This window comes from Canis lupus, chromosome 17 (assembly GCF_011100685.1).
Source record: "Canis lupus familiaris isolate Mischka breed German Shepherd chromosome 17, alternate assembly UU_Cfam_GSD_1.0, whole genome shotgun sequence".
NCBI lineage: Eukaryota > Metazoa > Chordata > Mammalia > Carnivora > Canidae > Canis > Canis lupus.
The window spans coordinates 49,606,876-49,626,204 of record NC_049238.1 but is presented as its reverse complement, the minus strand read 5'-3'; the positions used below and the strand labels follow the sequence as shown (position 1 = coordinate 49,626,204).

The following is a 19,329-nucleotide window of genomic DNA, read 5'->3' as shown; positions in this document are numbered from 1 at the left end:
ATGTATGTGTTTGTGAAATTCGCTTCCCATTTTTATAAAGATGTTTATTTATTTATTCATGAGAGAGACAGAGACAGAGATATAGTCAGAGGGAGAAGCAGGCTCCCTATGGGGAGCCTGATGTGGGACTTGATCCCAGAACCCCAGGATCATGGCCTGAGCCTAAGGCAGATGCTAAACCACTGAGCTACCCAGGCATCCCTTATTTTCCATTTAGAAATTAAATTACATACCTTTCTCTGAGTATGCCACAGGTTACCTTTTGTGGAAATCTAAAAATATTTCCACAAATTGTTTGATGAGCTTTTATTTAATTTTTTCCCCCAGTCTCTGACTTTATTTATTTTTTGTATTTTTTTTATTGAAGTTCGATTTGCCAACATATAGTATAACACTCAGTGATGAGCTTTCCTTTAAGAGGTAAACCCTACTCTTTGAGTGTGGGCTGGACTTAGCGACTTGCTTCTGATGAATAGAATGTAGCAGGAATAACAGTGGAACTTGCTAGAGTAGGCCTTAGAAATTGTCTCATTTGCCTTGTTCTGTCTTGATCACTTTTGGCTCTGGGGTTAGCCAGCTGCCATGTCATGAAGCATCCTGTCTGTGAAGAGGCCCGTGATGCAAGAGATTGAGTTTACCTGCTAACAGCAGTGTGAGTGAGTCTTGGAAGTGGATCCTTCGGCCCTAGTCAAGTCTTGAGATGATTGGCCTCAGCAAACATCCTGACTGAAACTTCATGAGAATCCGTGAGGCAGAACCAGCCAGCTAAACTGCGTCCTGATTCCTCACCCAAAGGAACTAGGATAATGAACATTTTTTGTTTAAGGCACCAAACTTTGACACAATTTGTTATGCAGCAGTAGATACCTAATACTTATATAGTCCCATTATCCAGAGGTAAATTGTTAATGTTTTAGTTCTCTTAGATTTCTTTCTAATTAGGATAAAAATGTATATATTTACATACACTTATATGAATGTATAAAACATATATACATTTACTTTTTTATTTTTTTAATTAATTAATTTATTTATGATAGTCACACACAGAGAGAGAGAGAGGCAGAGACATAGGCAGAGGGAGAAGCAGGCTCCATGCACTGGGAGCCCGACGTGGGATTCGATCCCGGGTCTCCAGGATCGCGCCCTGGACCAAAGGCAGGCGCCAAACCGCTGCGCCACCCAGGGATCCCTACATTTACTTTTTTAAAACAAAAATTGGGGCAGCTCGAGTGGCTCATGGGCCGGGTGGCTCAGCAGTTTAGCGCCTGCCTTTGGCCCAGGGTGCGATCCTGGAGACCCCGGATGGAGTTCCACGTCAGGCTCGCTGCATGGAGCCTGCTTCTCCCTCTGTTTGTGTCTCTGCCTCTCTCTCTGTGTCTCTCATGAATAAATAAATAAAATCTTTAAAAAATAATAAAAATAAAAAACAAAACAAAAATTGTAATTGTTACCTGCATGGTCTTTGATATATAAGGTCCTCCTTTCATAGTAATTTTAATGATTGCAGTGTCATTAAATGCAGTATACTGCATACTATGATCTTTTTAATTTAATTAATGTAATTGATATACTTAATATATGTACTATATGAATTTCTTCCTGTTACAATGATGAATATCTCTTTTCTTGTTAATAGCTAAATATTGTGCACTTTGTATTCTCTTAGGATAATCTACAATTGGAATTGTAATGTCCAAAAATTACACACCTTGTTGACACCTGTTATAGTTTACAAAATTTTCCTTCAGAAAAGCTGTACTTCTGTAAGCTTTCCCATACTTCTGGCAAGACAGTAGTATTGTTTTTCATCCCTTCTAATATGAGGGGCAAGAAAACAGTGTGTTATTTTGTTATACATTTCTCTGATTACAGTGAATTCAATGTCTTTTTATGTTTATCAGCCATTTATTAGTATTGTTTAGTGACTTGCCTATTCAGATCTCTTACTTTTTTCCCCCCCTTCCACTGAGATCTTCAAATTTTTGTAATGGCTTCATGAGAACTCATTATATGTTAAGTATCTTAACTCTTTGTCACATATTGCTGATCCTTTCCCCAGTTTGTCATTTTTCTTTTATCTCTATATATCTATATCTCTATATATGATGCATTCTGCAGTATAATACTTCTAATTTTTTTATATAGTCAAATCTTTTTCTTTGTAATTACTGCCCTTGATAAAAAAGTTTAAAAAGACCTCTCACAGTCCAAAATTATAAAAAACATATGCCTATATTTCTTCCTCTTACTATTATGGTTTTATTTTGCTCTTTATGTGACTTTGAAAGTTATAGGAGGCTTATTTTCCCAAGTCATTATTTACTTTTCATAGAAGTAGTCTTGTTTAGTTTATTCCTGAGTGGTTATTTATTTTCTTATTATTGTGACTGGGATCTGTTTTCCTATCATCTTTTTCAAACTGATTATTATTGTTTTAAAGGAAAGCAGTTAATTGTTGTTTGTCTTATAATTTTTTTTCTTTATTTACTTGAGGATTTAGAAAATAATGGCTTTCTCTAAATACTTCCCATTTGTAAGTTTTCAGATATCCATACTTCACCTCTGTTTTCTTGTTTTCTTTTATTGGGTAGAAGTTCCAGAGCAGTATTAACTATAATAGCATTGATGGTAGTCAGGCTTATCTTGTTCTGTCTTTAATGAAACTATCTCTAATGTATTAGTGTTAAGTTCTGTGATTGTTGTTTCAATAGATCATGTGGAGGAAGTACCCTTCTAATTACTAGGATAGGAACTGTTTTCCTCAGGATCAGATGTTGAATTTTCATCAGAAGCCTTCTTAGATAAATTGAGTGTGTGTGTTTTTTTAATCTCTTAATATTAGTCAGTAGATCTGATAATGGTGCCATCTGTATATTCTAGAATGAACCCTTTTGATCATGGTACACTGTTCCATTAATTTGCTAATAGATTATTTGAAGTTTTGCATGTATATTTGTATATTTAATTGGTATTACTGTTTTATGACAAGTGTTACATCAGGATTATAAAAATGAATTGAGAAGTTTTACACTGTTTTAGTGTAGGAATTACCTATTCTTTGAAGGTAGACTAGAAAGCATTTTTTAAATAATGTGGATTCAGTGCTGTTTGGGGGGAATAGTTACTGGACAGCTGTTTCCTCAGCCATTCAGGGTTTGTGGGTTTTTGGTTTTGCCTTTTTTTTTTTTTTTCCTTCTTGAATTGAATTTGATAATTTTGTTTTCTTAGAAAATTGCCCTGGGGCGCCTGGGTGGCTCACTTGGCTAAGCATCTGCCTTCCACTTGGGTCGTGATCCCAGGCTCCTGGGATAGAGCCTCATGTCGGGGCTCTCTGTTCAACGGGAGCCTGCTTTTCCTTCTCCCTCTTCCTGCTTGTGTGCTCTCTCTCTCTCAAATAAATACGATCTTAAAATAAAAAGCAGAATCTTAAATCTTTTATTGAGATTTCAAATTTAATAGTGTAAAATTAGTACTTTTTTTATACTTTAATCTAGAATTACTGTGTTTTTTTGTCTGATATTGCTCATTTGTATTAATATTTGGGGAGAGATGGGCAGCCCAGGTGGCTCAATGGTTTAGCGCCTCTTCGGCCCAGTGTGTGATCCTAGAGACGAGGGATCGAGTCCCATGTCAGGCTCCCTGCATGGCACCTGCTTCTCCCTCTGCCTGTGTCTCTGCCTCTCTCTCTCTCACTGTGTGCCTATCATAAATAAATAAAAATTAAAAAAAAAAATAAAAAAAATAAAAATAAAAAAATATTTTGGGAGAGAGAGATTTGATAATTATTCTTTTTTAAAGACCCAGTTCATGGATTTCATTAATTCTCTTAGGACTTGCCTTATAACTCACTGATTTTGGCCTTTGAATTTACTCATTTTTTCTAAGAACTTCTTTGTATATTTAAAGCTCTTTAAGTTGAATGATTAGTTTGTGTATTTTTCCCTTTTTCCTGCTTTAATAATAAAAGCATTTGTGACTGAAAATTTTCTTCATGAGATAAGCTTTGGCCTTGTCTTCTAGAGTTTGACATACAAGGTTTATACAAGAATTTTAACTGAAATTTCCGAAGAGGTACACCTGGGTGGCTCAGTCAATTGAGTGTCTGCCTTCGGCTCCGGTCATGGTCCCGGGGTCCTGGGTAGAGTCCTGCATTGGGCTCCTTCATCAGCGGGGAGTCTGCTTCTTTCTCTGCCTACTGCCCCCACTGCTTGTGCTCTCTTTCTCTCTCTCTCTCTCTCTCACACAAATGAATAAATGAAATCTTAAAAAAAAAAAAACAAAAAAAGAAAAAATTTCTAAAGAGTTTTTAATTGTAGTTTTGATTTATTCTTTGCCCTAGAAATATTTTTAAGGTATTTTACATTTTCTGAGTAGATATTGTGTGTGCATTCTTTTTTTACTGTAATTTTATTTTGTTATGGTCAGAAACAGGGCTTATACAGTTTCTAATTGGGGGAATTGCTGAGGTCTTCTTCATGGCTTATGTATTATTGATTTTTAGGTATGATCAATTTGGTAAATACCATGGACTTTTAAGAAGGATGTATTATCTCTAAGGTATGGAGTTTGATGTGACATATATTATAAATTCTACGATGCCATTGATTGTAAGATACATAATCAATTTAATAATACTTCTAAGGAATTATTAAAACGTCTGTTAAGGGGACACCTGGGTGGCTCAGCAGTTGAGCATCTGCTTTTAGCTCAGGGTGTGATCCTGGAGTCCTGGGATTGAGTCCCGCATTGGGCTTCCTGCATGGAGCCTGCTTCTTCCTCTGCCTATGTCTCCTCCTCCCTCTCTCTGTGTCTCTCATGAATAAATGAATAAAATCTTAAAAAAAAAAAAAAATGTCTGTTAAGTTTAACGTAAACCTTGTAAGATGTACCTCAATTCCAGGTATGTGAAAAATAATAATGATTTAATGGTAACAATTTAAAATAAGCTCTCATTTTTGGGGTCTACTTTTTAAATTCTGAGAAAAATGTGTTAAAGTTTTATACTTTTATCCATTTCTCCTTGTATTTTCAAATTAGCTCTGCTCTTATATTTCTATTAATTGCATGTAAAAAGATTCATGATTAAAAAAAGATTCATGATTCCTTTGTGTAGTCTTTATTGGTTTATTGTATAAAAAACCCTCTTGGAGCATTTAATTTTTTTTTTTAAATACAATTTTGCCACATCTGCTTTCTTTTTATTTGCATCTATTTTGTGGATTTCCTGTCCTGTACCAATGCATGTCATCTTGTTATAGGTATTTTTTTTTTTACAGGATTTTTAGTTTCTATCCAGTGTTAGGGTTTGCTTTTTCTGGAATTTGTCTTTTTTTATGTTTAATTTCTTTCTGTCACCTTACTTTGTGCTTTTATCTCCTTTTTCCCCTTTTTGTTATATTTATTTTCTTTCCTTTTTCTCCTCTTTATTCATATGAGAAACTTACTATTTTTATCCTAACAACAGAAACACGTAAATTAAAAATGTACACGTTTAAACCTATCTTTCAGTGTTATTGGAGTCTCTGTGAAAAAGAAGCCGAAACAGAACTCTACTTTTTTATTACCTTGTCAGGTATATTGAAATTATCTGAAATTTTGTAGATCCAGAATGTTTTTACATTGTGAAATTTCTTTTTTAACAATAGAAATGCGACATTCAATTTCATAGCCATGTAAATAATAGTTCTTTAGTTATTACGCTTAGCTCTTTTCTACTGGTTGATCACTGACCAGTGTTTTCTTACTACCACATCTTCCCATTTCTTAATTTTTCAGTTAGTTGAAATATAGAGAATTTTTTCAGAAATGGTATGTGGGTGGTATAATTTCTCAGTGATTGCTTGTCTAAAAATGTCTTCCTTTTGCTCTGGAATATAAAAGGTAGTTTCTGTTGTAGAGAAGTATTATATGGTTTCAATCCTTTTTTTTTTTTAATAAGTAATTCATGTGATTTCCTCCACCATTAGGTTTTTGTTTTATTTTTATGAATTGTCAGCATTTTGGCAGGATAGGTCCTATTGTAGGTTCTTGTGCATGTGTGTGCATGTGTGTGTGTGTGTGTGTATTTATGAAAGCTGTGTAAGTAAATATATATGAAATCTTTTCTGGTACTCTGAATTTCTCTGGTGGAAAGTGTCACGTCTCAGATTTTCTTTAATTTTTTTTCTTTGGCTTTAGCTCTTGTATGAGATCAGTTCCTTCTTACTATAACCTCTAGTTGTACCATGGTTTTATTTATTTATTTATTTTGTACCATGTTTTTAAACTTTGTTCTTAAATACCTAGATACTACATGGTTCTATTAATGATTCTCAGTGATGATGAAATTTGGTAAGAGAGACACATACTTTATAAATAATGGTCTTCTTTTGCCTATCTCTTTGTTGGGGGTGGCATTTCCCTTCTCTATATTCATTTCTTTAGGTAGCTTTGTCTGAGCTATAAGTACTATAGAGTTGTGGATCATTTTAACTCTTGTTTGGAAAGTTGTTTGAAAAATTCAAACAATTCAAACAAAATTCATTACTGTGGGGTGGAACACAAGTGACATTACATCCTGATATATCTTTCCAGAGGAAAGAAAGGAAAGGCAAAAAATACCCTAGAACAATATCACAGTGTCAGATCTCCTCCTCCTTCTAACCTATGTGTCTTCATTTCTGTCATAATTTTCTGGGTATTTTTTTCTCTTAGTTTAAGGAAAATGTCTCAAGCTTATATTCTGTATAATATTCACTAATTAGGTTTACTGCAGTATATAGTCTGCTAGCTACTATCTTCATAGGGTGCTTTGTTTTGGCAATTGCATTTTTCTCCTCTAAGAATGTTCTTTTTATATTATTGTTTTTATGACAGCCTGTTCTTATCAGTGTGGCAATCTCTTGAATCTCATTGAGATTTTTCTGTTTTCTTTTGTTTCTGGCAACAGCTCTGTCTCCTAAGGGGCTGCTTGTCCTGAGCATACACATTAGTTTTCTCCCTTTGAATTGCTGAATATTACTATATCCGGTTATGGTCCCTCTCTTTGTTTATATGTTTGAAAGGATGTTTGCATTTGTTCTGTAGCTGAGATGGGTTCTTTCAGAAATTGTTTGCCCTGTACAGTTTTTTGTTACAGAACAGTCTCTCTTTGGTAGCCCAAAGGCTGCTGATGGAATAGCTCCCACCCGGTCAACCTAGTACATCTGTATACACTCCATTCAGTGGGCTTTCATGCAGTCTCATAACTATGCTGCACCCCAAGGGCTCCCTACAGTTTCTAGTGACACCATTAGACACTCAAGTGGATTCACATTCGTCCTCCTGCTTCTACTTCCAGCTCTTAACCAGGGGCCATTTGTGAGACTGCTGCGTGTTTGAGGGTTGGAGGATTGGAAGGAAGAAAAACATGTGATCCATTCTGCTCTATCTACATTGCTCCCATGAAGCCTTTCAAAGAGCTGGGATCTTTCTTTGGAATCTGTGGTTGTATTAGCCAAATTGGACCACTTGTGATTGTCTTAACCTTTTCCCTTTCCTCTTTTTCTCCACCCCAAATGCACTTTTCCCCATTTCTGTCAGTGGAAATTCCATGTATCATTTACTTCCCAGCTTATCTTTATATGGAGAAACATTAGAATGAAGTTAGGGGAAGCCAGGTTTGAGTCTCTGTTCTGCACTTAACTTGAAACCTTGGATAAGTAAGTTACTTGACCTTTCTGAGTGAATTTGCCCCTTAAGAAAATGTGCATAACAGTAGTGCCCTCTTCATGAAGCTGTTTTGAAGGTTAAATGACATAATAGCATGTGAACACTGAAAATAAATCTTAGTTTTGTTTTCTGTACCCCTGACAGTGTTGACCCTTTGTTACACCTCATCCATGTAGGCCTTCAGTTGATGTGACTGCATGAATTCAGATCCAAAGTGCTTTGTACAAAATTCACTTTTGTCCTGAGTCAGTGGCAGAGCCCAGGAAAGAATTGAAGGCTCTTGATATCTCACACATCATCCCACCTGCACATGCTGGGTCTTCAAGGTACATTTCATAAAGTCTCCAGAATGGTGGAGGAAGGTTTTATTTGTTTTAATCCCTTCTGTAGGAGAGAGAGAGAGATCTATTTGGTTTAGTTGGATTTTCAAAAAAAAAAAAAAAAAAAAAAAAAAAACCCATTGCTTTCTTGTCTGGGTTGAAGTTTTATAAAGAAACAGCCACAGATGGAAGCTCAAAAGAGAGGGGACATAGTGTTACAATGGAAAGATTTAATTCCAAGTAGTCTTAGATGGTTGTTGGTTAACTCCTTGTCAGACAGACTCCACAAACAGTGAATGTCCTGATTCTCTGTGTGTTTCTTCCTCTGCTCTTCTCTGGTTTGTTGAAGGTGGCATGTCCTCTCCCTCTCAAATCCTCAGTTCATCAGGTAGGAAAATCTCTTTCTTGATTATATAGCTTTGATGAAACTAGGGGATAGGATTATGTCTTTTTAGTAGAAGGAAATGTTTGTAATTGCTTCCCTCATTGATTATTAAACCATGGAGATGGAGAGGAAACACTATGAGATAAATACACCTTCTAGGAAATTCTCCTTTTTTGCAATTTCCCTCTAGGCCTTCACTGCCCAAAGTCTTGGAAACTTGCTAGATATGATGTACCAGGAACCAGCACGATGGTCCTACACATTCCAGACATTTTCTTTTATGAGCCGCCTGAAAGTACAGCTGGAGCCCTTCCCTGAGAAACTGTTACAGGCCAAGAAGGCGGTACAGATCTTTGAGAGGTCCGTGTACAGTGACAGGTAAGACCCTGAGCCCTTCACTGGTTACAGGCTCCATGCTCAGCACTGCATGTTTTCCCTTCTTGCTCTGCTGTGGGTATTGATAATTGTACTTTGAAAAATGCTGCATTTTCATTGTCCATTTACATCTAAAGATGCTAAAAGTTGGTTACGCATTTATTTCCAAATTAAACAAACTAGTTCTCCTTCTTAATGTTCCCATAAAACCTCCTAGAGGGAAAAAATAAGTGTTGTGTAATTTTTTTTAAGATTTTATTTATTTATTCATGAGAGACAGAGAGAGAGAGAGGCAGAGACACAGGCAGAGGGAGAAGCAGGCTCCATGCAGGGAGCCTGATGTGGGATTGAATCCCAGGACTCCAGGATCACACCCTGGGCTGAAGGCGGCGCTAAACTGCTGAGCTACCTGGGCTGCCCCTGTGTAATTTTTAATCTCAAAATCATGCAAAATATATAGAACAAATCCTATGGGCTACATCTTCCTTCTCTACCCCGAGAGAGCTCACTCTTTATAAAAGCTAAATATGTGAATTACAGTAATTGGGCTATAGGTTTTGGTTCTTTTACAATTGTTGGGTATATTACTACATATTTTTCTCTCCACTTTCCCAAGCCATGCCTCCTGGACTAGGAAGATGAATTACATATAACAATCCTGGTTGCTTGGAAACATATTCACCATGGATTTTTTGATTTCCAGCCCTTTAGTGAAGTAGGCATGTGAGAGACCCCTCAGAAAAAGAAAGACTTTGTTTAGAAGCTATAAGATCTTAACGTTTTCTTGTAAAGGAAGAGATGAGAACTGATTTTTCTATTGGCAACTACACATTCTCAATGTTTTCTTTAGGGCAGCCCCCGTGGCGCAGTGGTTTAGCACCGCCTGTAGCCCGGGGTGTGATCCTGGAGACCCGGATCGAGTCCCATGTTGGGCTCCCTGCATGGAGCCTCCTTTTCTCTCTGCCTGTGTCTCTGCCTCTCTTTCGCTCTCTCTGAATAAATAAATAAATAAATCTTTATAAATAAATAAATAAATAAATAAATAAATAAATAAATAAATACTCTCTTTAGAAGGGGGCATTTTTGAGATAGAATAATTCATTATATATTCTAATTGTGAAGATGACTTAGATCCTTTCCCTTTAAAAAATTCATTCATTCACTTCTTTGCTTAGCACAGATTTATTAAATCCCTGCATGTTCAGATACCAGGCTAGAACCTGGGGCTGTAGCAGCAAGCAAGGCAGACCCAGAACCTGCCTTCAGGCAACTCTCTGGGACCCCGCATGTCCTCATATGTGTGATATGTGTCCCAAAGGAGGAATACATTTGTTGTTTGGGAGAGTGGATGACTGGGAGGAAGACATCTAAATCTTTTCTGTTTGAGTTAAAAGAAACAATAGTATGTGGTTCTAGAACAAGGACCCTGATGCCTAGATCCTTACACTCATTCTCTGTGTCACCTGCATGATGACTATAGTACTTCCCTCTCCTTAGTCCTTTGCACCCCAACTCTCTCCCTCCCCATCACCACTGGCTGTGGAAAATTGAGAGGTGTTCCTCTTTAAGAAAGGGAGGGCTTGGGATCCCTGGGTGGCGCAGCGGTTTGGCGCCTGCCTTTGGCTCAGGGCGTGATCCTGGAGACCCGGGATCGAATCCCACGTCAGGCTCCCGGTGCATGGAGCCTGCTTCTCTCTCTGCCTGTGTCTCTGCCTCTCTCTCTCTCTCTCTGAGTGTGACTATCATAAATAAATAAATTTAAAAAAATGTTTATTAAAAAAAAAAAAAGGGAGGGCTTATTAACAGATAATTCATTTCTCTCTCTTTTTTTTAAGATTTAATTTATTTATTCATGAAAGAGAGAGAGAGGCAGAGACACAGGCAGAGGGAGAAGCAGGCTCCATGCAGGGAGCCCAACGTGGGACTCCATCCGGGGTCTCCAGGATCAGGCCCTGGGCTGATGGTGGCGCTAAACCACTGAGCCACCCGGGCTGCCCTCATTTCTCTTTTAATAAGATTTTAACTTCTAAGTTTCCTGTGAAGAAGCTGAAAGTATTTTTCAGAATTGAATTACAAAAGTCATCTCTTTGTTGCCTTCAGCTAGACTATAGCTAAACCATTCCAGACTGAGAAAGTTGACTTTGGGAGCTCCCAGATTAATTCCTCACAGCCTAGCAAAGAAGCAGGTATAGTAACAACAAAGATGTCTTGCATACTTTGTACTAGTCTTCCAAGCACCTTGTAAGTACTACATCAATACTCAAAACAATCCTATGAGTCAGGTTCTACCCTTATGTCTTTGTACAAAGGAAGAAATGAAGCTGAAGGAATTTGATGACTTGGCCATGGCAACACTGTCTGAATTTTGGGGCCAAGCTCACACTCAGGAATGTGATGGTGCAGCCCATTCTCTTAATCACAAGACTTACAGCCTTGTGGTATATATTTCTTGGGCCATTCCTGCACAAGGATTCTGAATTTCATTTTCCCAGAAGTGGCCAGTTGCTAAGTGTTACCTTAGAAACTGGAGTTCATTGTTTAGGACGTAAATTGTGTTTTGTATCAAGATGCCTGAGGTTTGAAAGTAGAATTGACCCTTCTGAAGCAGTGGTTTCTTGTTAGCTCCAATTTCCTATTTACCAGATGCTCCTTTAGTTGTGGAAGTAAGCAAGGGGCAAGCTAGTTTGATTTTTAGATTTAGCTTTCTTGTACCTGGATTAGAAGCTCAGCAGCAAAGGAAGCAAGTGAGTAAGGGCTCATATCTGCTTTCTTGATAATACTGTAGTTAATGAGAAATGCATCTCCTACTCAATAGGTGACACCGCTTCAGTACATTTCCTTCTCCACTTACCAACCACACCCGAGGATGGCTCAGCAGCCTGTAGACTTGGAAGCCCTCACAAGCCCTGAATTGTTTTTTTGTTTGGGGACTAGCTGCAATAATAAATCTCTAAAGTGTGAGTTTTCATGAACCGTATGCCGTATTTTCTGGCTGGTCTGCAGCAGGGAGAATCACTGGTGACCAATGATAATCTTTTCTAGTGCCTTTTCTTCAGGGGATTAATGCAGTCGGAGAGCTGGGATTTTTGGCTTCCAAAGTCAACATGCTATTTCCCATCTTATTGTCAAACAAGGAAGGCAATACAGGTTAAGAATTCAAATTTCTTAAAGATTGATGAGCTAGAAAGGTTAGGTGGCTTGAATAGACACGGAACAAGTTGAGTATTGATTTTTCTGCATCTCTCCCTTTGCCTTTCACTCCATTTCCCATTCTTCTCCCCTCTCCCAATGCCACCTATATTTCCAACCAGGTATATCTTTGCGAAGAATCTTTTTGAAAATGGTTCCATCAGTGACATCGAATGGCATATCTATCAAGACTGGCATTCTTTTCTCCTGCAGAAGTTTGCCAGCCAGCTCAGATTACATGGGTTCATCTACCTCCAAGCTACTCCCCAGGTAATGCGGAACGGAACGTCAGGCCTTAATCTTCAGGGCTATATGAAACCTAAGAGGTGACATTCTCCAATACCCGATATTCTGAAGAAATTTTTTTGAGAAGTTAGATTGTGGGTATTATCTGGAGCATGGAGAGCAGTGTAGGTCAACAGTCTCCTGTTCTGGCATCGAGCACCCCATTTCCTACAAGCTTTCTGCAGCAGAGGGCTAAAGCTGATGACTTCTAGAAAGGGTTCTTCTCCATGTAACACCAACGTAGAGAAAATTGGGCATTGCCTTTGCCAGCCAGAGTTTGCAGATTGGCTCCTCTGTATAGGTCACCTATAGCCAACTGCTCAGCTCTCCCTTCCCTCAAACTGGGTCATTGGAGTCTGGTGGTCTTGATGGTTTCCTAAATAGGATGCCAGGAGGATGTGGAGAGTTTCCTCACCTCACCCTGATACTATCATAATTTATAGCTGCCTTTTGAACCTTAAGGGTGCCACTGGTAAGTCAGAATGGGCTACAGAAGTTACATTCTGTGTCTTTCTGATTTGGATGCTGGAGCCAGCCTCTCATGCATTAGGGTGATGTCATGGAAGGAACACCGAAGTCTCGGACTTCAGACCGTGGACAGCCCTTAGAAACTTTTCCCCTGGAAGGGTTCTTGTCTGTCAGACCCAGTGGTTCAGACTAGTGGTCTCTAAGGGCTCTTCTGGAGTGGGATTCTGAGTCAAGGCTGGAAGTATTTTTTGAGAGATGTGTCGCTCTCGGCTTTCAGATATGTGTCGTGTGTGGTCACTTGTCAGGTATACTGCATAATTTTAGGAGGTATGCTCCCTTCTGACTAGAGGCCATACTTTTTGGAGATGAGACTGAGCCTTGTGGATGGAGCAGGCCTGAGAGCAAACTGAGCAGGGTCAGAAAATAGTGGGGAGAGCCCATTCCATGGGCTTGCAGAAGAAGGCCAGCAAGAAAGTCTTCTTCATTCCTTTGTGCACTTGGAATGACCGTGAGAAGGGGACAGTGATGATGACAACAGTGGTGGTAATCATGATGACAATGATGCTGTGACCAATAGATCTTTATGGAGAGACTGACTGAGATCTTTCATCTGGGGTAGAATGAGGGGGTTTGAAGGATTCTTGCAATTTAGTCGTAGAAAAAGCAAAGCTTTAAGACTGGATGGAGATTTTGGTGGTTTTTTGATGGTTTTAGAGCCAGAGACCCAGGAATCCTTCCCCAGAATCACCCCTGATCCCTCCTGTGAGATTCAGAGGGGACTATATCCAAGGGAAGAGCAGAACAGAAGTGAACACATCTCTGTGTGAAAAGCCATGCAATTGCCCCATACTCTACTACAGAACTGTGGGAAATACTGAGGTTAGAGCTTGTGAGATGGACCTAGTTGGGGCATTTTGCTCCTTTCTACCTGTTCTTCCCTAAGTTCTAAATAACAAGCAAGCCAACAAAAAAATCAGTCAAAAGAGAAATATCTGGGCCTCAGTGTCCCCACCCCACCCTATGGAATCAGGAATTTGGTGCAGCCAGCCAGGCCTTGCCAGGGACTGTTGGCAGCATGGGGACAGTGTGTTGGAAATGCCTGGCTTAGAGGGCACTTGGGTTTAGTTTTGGGAAGCACGGTGGCCAGATGCCCTAGCAGAGTCATAGTCCAATTGCTGTCCAAGCAGCCACTCTTCCTAGGGCAGTTGTTGAAGGGAGCAGGTCACCAGGAGGGGCTCCCCTTGCTGTTCACAACCACACTTTCTTACATTCAGGCGAGCTCCCCTGGACGACTGATGTCAGGAGACACAGGACTAAAGCACTGCTTGCACAGAACTTTTTAAAAAAGAATTTGTTGTAACCATACCAGTGAAACAAGAATTTTACCAAATGCTCAAAATAGGAGTTTGCCTATTAATCATACTCCTTGGAATTTACTCCATAACTGTGCTCCCACATGGGCATAGTGGCCCCTGTGCAAGCCACCTTGTTTGTAATAGCAGATCATTGGAAACAACCCAAGTGCTCATGAGTAGAGACTGGTTGAATGTATTATGCTCTGTCCATTCATTGGAAGACTTGAAGCCACAAAAATGGGAAAACACTATACTAATATCACAGTTTCCAAGGCATTGTTAAGTGAAGAGAAGCTGGCACAGTGTGTGGGATGCTTTTTACAATTATGGTGTTTTTTTGAAAGGTGGTGGTAATAAGGTGTATATGCATGAATTATTTCTGAAAACATACCAAAAGTTATCATCAGTTGTGAGTGGGACAGAGAACTGGACCGCTGGAATTCGGGGCTATAGAGCTGTGTAATGGGGAATAGAGGCAAACAATGGGAAATGTTTTGAAGGCATCAGAAGTAAGGGTAGGGTGTAGGGCAGAAAGAGAGTGGAAAAGAAAAAGGAGGTTCATAATAAAGGAAGGTAGAAAAAGAAAAGATGAAAGCAGGGGAAAAAAGGTAAATATAGCTGGGGGATGAGGTCAGAACTGCAAACTGTGAATACTGACCACTGGCTCTGCCAGCCTAGCGCTCAGCCCTGAAAAAGACAGACTATGGCTCTCAGCCACTGTGCCCCCTCTGCACACCCTCTGTTGCCTAATACAATGGAAATGCCACCAGTGGCCTGTGTTTCCCCAGGACCTACTGCATGCTCCAGAGCTGGTACCAGAGATAAAGGGGGAGCCCCTGCCTCCTCCAGGGAATACGTCTCTGACTGCTGGGGCCCAGGGCTCCCTCCCTTATCTGAACTGCTACCCTGAAGGTCCAGACCTCACAGTTTAGCACATGTTTTGTGTATCACTTTACTTATTATCTAACTAAGTTATAAAATTCCAAGGACAAAGACTTCATCTAAGTTTGGGATGATAATTGATTAGGGGAAAAGATTATTGAGGAGTAAGTGCTAAAAGTATTAACCTATTAGATCTGTCTCCGTTAATCTGAAAAGTTGGACATAAGCTCATAAATGAAATTTTTTACATGACTTCGTCTCTTTAGAGGAAAAGTGGGGTACACAGCAAGGACTCTGCATCTTCAGGAATATTACACACTTCATTTGGGAAGTTTACATTTGGGAATAAAGTTTTTTAGTGTTTGAAAGTGGATAGTCCTAGGTCAGTGGTTAATCCACCTTTTCTTCCCAGGACAGATGACATTGAATGATGAAATGTTTGCCAGGTGAAGAGAGGAAGAGAAGTAATCAGACAAAACAAACATTTGGAGCAAAAGTCTCAAGGTGGTAAAGAGCTTGGCCTGTCCCTTGGGTCCAATCTGGCTACCACTGACTCCAGAGAGGTACTAAGGAATTTGAGGGTAGAGGGCTAGAAGGGGTGGCCAGAATCCGGGATGGCCTTATGTGACAGGTAAAGGAGAAGACGACATTCTCTGAGCCAGTGTGCTTCAGATTTTACTACCAGATGAAGGCAGAATGGAATGGTGCACTCTCTGGAAAGGGGGAGCAAAGGAGAGTTAGTCTTAAAGCTCTTTTTTTTTTTTTTTTTTTTTTTAGTTCTTTGTTTTATCTTTGACCTGTGCAGAGTTTGCATTCTGCTCCAGAGTCAGTGAGTGACAGGATATGAAAGACATGTTTCAGATTACTTAACTATTTTGTAAATTGGATGCTCCTCATACTTCCTTGAACCTGGGGCTTTATGGCTACAGGCAGTAAGGAACCTGTGAGGTGTTTGCAGCAAGGAGAGTACTGCCTTTCTCTTGCATCACTATGGAAGAGTGGGTGGAGGAGGTTCACTGGGAGGAGAGAGCAGCTATGGCCAGGAATTTGACACACCTTAACTTGGTGAGTCCTCACAGCTCCCCGTGGGGTGAGTGGAGTGGATGAAAGGGAAGCCCGTAAAGATGGCACCTCTACTGCATGCATGGTGAAGACAGGAATTGAATCATGGATTTTCTGGCTTTAAGGCCTGTGCTCTTCCCATTCTCTTCACCACCCTCAGAAAGCAGAAGGAGGGCCAGAAGGCTCTTGCCATGGTCTAGGTGAAAGGTGATGAGGACCTGACTAAGGCAGAGGTGAGAGAGATTAAAGGGGATTTAGTGACTTCCTGGATGGGATTTGGAGGAGGAAAAGGTTGAGTAATTATAGCTTCCCAGGGTGGATGAAGTTTGCCATTAACCTGTGACTGAATAAGAAAACAGGATAGTAGAAGCAAAGTCGTGGCTTATCATTCCCAGGTTCGACATCATGAGAGGGTCTGAGAGACCCTGAGAATTACATCATCACAGCCAGCGTAACACATGAGCCCGTTGTAGCCCAGGGATTGTCTTTTAGGTTTGTTTGAAGAGACTACACCAGAGGGCCAGGGAAGAGGAGAAAGGAGTTGAGCTGACGTATCTCGAGCAGCTTCACGATCAACACGAAGCCTGGCTTGTTCACAAGACAACTGAGTAAGTGGAGAAGAAGATAGTACCACAGACACCTGCCTCCCTACAGCCAGTTGCTCAGACATGAGTCCAATAGGCAGCCCCATAGGAAGGTTCAGAATGTACCCAAGTGGTTAGAAATTCAACTGAGAAACTTAGTATTAGATATAATCTGTATATTCTTTTTTTTTTTAATTTTTATTTATTTATGATAGTCAAACAGAGAGAGAGAGAGAGAGGCAGAGACATAGGCAGAGGCAGAAGCAGGCTCCATGCACTGGGAGCCCAATGTGGGATCGATCCCAGGTCTCCAGGATCGCGCCCTGGGCCAAAGGCAGGCGCCAAACTGCTGCGCCACCCAGGGATCCCTAATCTGTATATTCTAAGAGACTTTTTATTAGATTGTTTCTCCAGCTTTTTTTGTTTTTTAACGTTTCCCTAGATTGAACATTGTAATTGATGATGGTGATATAGTTGACTCGGGGTGAAGGGCTGAAAAATTTTAGAGAAATTGTCCATTTTACTAAGTTGTCAGTCCTAGTTTTGGCCTTTCCTCCTTTCAGGCTTGGTATATTTGGGGCTTAAATATTTGGGGCTCTGACCTTCAGTATCCATCTCAAGACTAAAGAAATTTCAATCTTCCTCTTTGCAGCCAACTTTATTAAATTCTTCTTTTTAAACTGTTATTTACATGCAGTTTCATTGAGAAGCCATGTGACTTTAGATCTGTTCTTGGGATTATTAAGATGTGGTGAGTGTGTGAAGGTTGGTTCAGCTTTCCTTTTTCTGTCCCCTGAATGTTCATACTTCTTACAGGCTCCACTTTGAGGCTCTGCTGAACATTCCAGTGCTGGTATTGGATGTCAATGATGATTTTTCTGAAGAAGTAACCAAACAAGAAGAACTCATGAAAAAGGTGGGGAGCACCTTAACTCCTGCTTTTAGTGATTTTCCTTTATCACACTTTTATCTTTGCTTCAGACTTCAATATAATGGGTCTTGTGCTTTGTGCTTTAAATTGCATTTCATACTCCAAAGCCTGCGGGACCTTGTACAAGTTACAAATAGAATCCCTCTTTTCTGAAGCATTTGGGGCTAATAATTGTTAAATAATTGACTTCCCAGCTAACTTCCTCCTCAAAGGTGTTTTTGAACTGGGGAAATGTAATTTTTGGATTCTCTTCCCAGCTCTGCCACTTGATACCATCTACCCTGCGCAGGTCATTTCCTCCCCTTGCCTCTTTTCCCTAACTCACAAAACCTCGTGGACATGACTGCATACGCAGTGTGGGTGGACTATTGTAGAGTCCGCTGAAAATATGAAAGTTAACTTTTGGTTTTTCTCTTTACCACAGGTAAACATCTTTGTAAAGAATCTGTAACTGGTACTAGGATGTTCTGGCCATGATCTGGGCTAACTTTCTAAAGCTGGAAAAATCCTGAGTCATGCACCTTGCTATCTCCTTTTACCCCTAGAGTCCTCTGACTCTCATGTCTATGGTTGGTATTAGTCTTCGACTTTGCAATTATTGTCTTTTATATCTCAAGGACTTATACAATAAAGTGGAAGTTTTGCTTCTTTTGCTAATTCAGTTGTTGGTTTATCTCTTGGTGTCTGCTCTGAATTCTCCTCCTGATGAGGACGACTTGAGGACAGCCATAGCTTTTCTTCTTGAAGTCTTCCCCACCCAGACTTCCATGTATCATACAAGGGAGACTTCTGGTGTGCTCCGTTGTTCCCTCTGACTTGCCCAGGCAGGGATTGTTTGCAGGATTCCCAAGCAAGCCCTGCCCTGCGCATGAATGAGAGAAGTACAGTGGCTCGGGAGAGGGTGGACACTCAGTGTGAGCTCCTAGAGCTAGGGAATGGAACCTGAACTCTAGGATGTTCCTTCCTCTCTTCCCATCCAACACTCTTGCTAGGAGGCATGGGGCACTTAGACCTTTGTGCTAGATTGAAGAATGAAAGGGAGGGAGAAAACAAATCAGGAGCCCCATAGTCCAGTATCTCACATTTAGAGTTTGTTCATCATAGCACTCTGGCCTGCCCTAAATATCGTCCCCAGAGGGTGTCAGGTGATCTCAATGGAGTGACTGCGCTGGAAAGAGAATTTTTTGTGCTGCACTTCAAGCTCCAAGGACAATTCATTGTTAAGAGAAAAAAAAAAAAAAAATGCATGGCTGTATAGAATTGAAGTGTTCCATTGCAAGAAACCTGCAAGTCCATGATTCCCCAGGAGCAGAATTCCTGCACTGAGCCCTTGACAGTTGTGCAAGCACACAGGAAAACAAAGCTCAGGCATCAGTGTCCCAGAAGACAAACCTGTGTTTTCCTTTATGCTTTATGAATATGAGTGTGAGATTGGCTTCTGACAAATGCATGCTTGTTATGAAATAGAAGCACAGCATTTCTTTACCCTGCTTAAATTTTTAACAGCTTTATTGAGATATAATTCACATATCATACAATTCACCTAATTAAAGTGTACAATTCAGTGGTGGTTAGTATAGTCCATAGGGTTGTGCAACCATCACCACAGTCAATTCCAGAATGTCTTCATCACCCCAAGAAAAATTGCCAACCAACTAGCAGTCATTTCCCATCCCCTGTCATCTCCCTTCTCCCACCCCAGTCCAGCTCTAGGCAGCCACCAATCTACCTTCTGTCTCTAGATTTGCCTATTCTGGACATTTCATATACATGGAATCATATAAGATGTGGCCTCTTGTGA

The 19,329-nt window shown here is 40.1% G+C and overlaps 1 protein-coding gene across 3 annotated transcripts in view; it reads left to right on the top strand.

The window, feature by feature from the left end:
- DGUOK (deoxyguanosine kinase) overlaps positions 1-18,185 on the top strand; it is a 32,299-nt gene extending 14,114 nt beyond the window's left edge. For 2 of the 3 annotated variants that reach the window (XM_038561736.1, XM_038561738.1), the window contains 5 exons: positions 8,588-8,775; positions 12,084-12,231; positions 16,506-16,621; positions 17,414-17,513; positions 17,953-18,185. In XM_038561736.1, the coding sequence (XP_038417664.1) occupies positions 8,588-8,775; positions 12,084-12,231; positions 16,506-16,621; positions 17,414-17,513; positions 17,953-17,979 (579 nt within the window). In that variant the 3' untranslated portion in view covers positions 17,980-18,185. The remainder of the gene's footprint in view (positions 1-8,587; positions 8,776-12,083; positions 12,232-16,505; positions 16,622-17,413; positions 17,514-17,952) is intronic. The other variant, XM_038561737.1, reaches the window with a different exon arrangement.
- Positions 18,186-19,329: the final 1,144 nt, after the last annotated feature.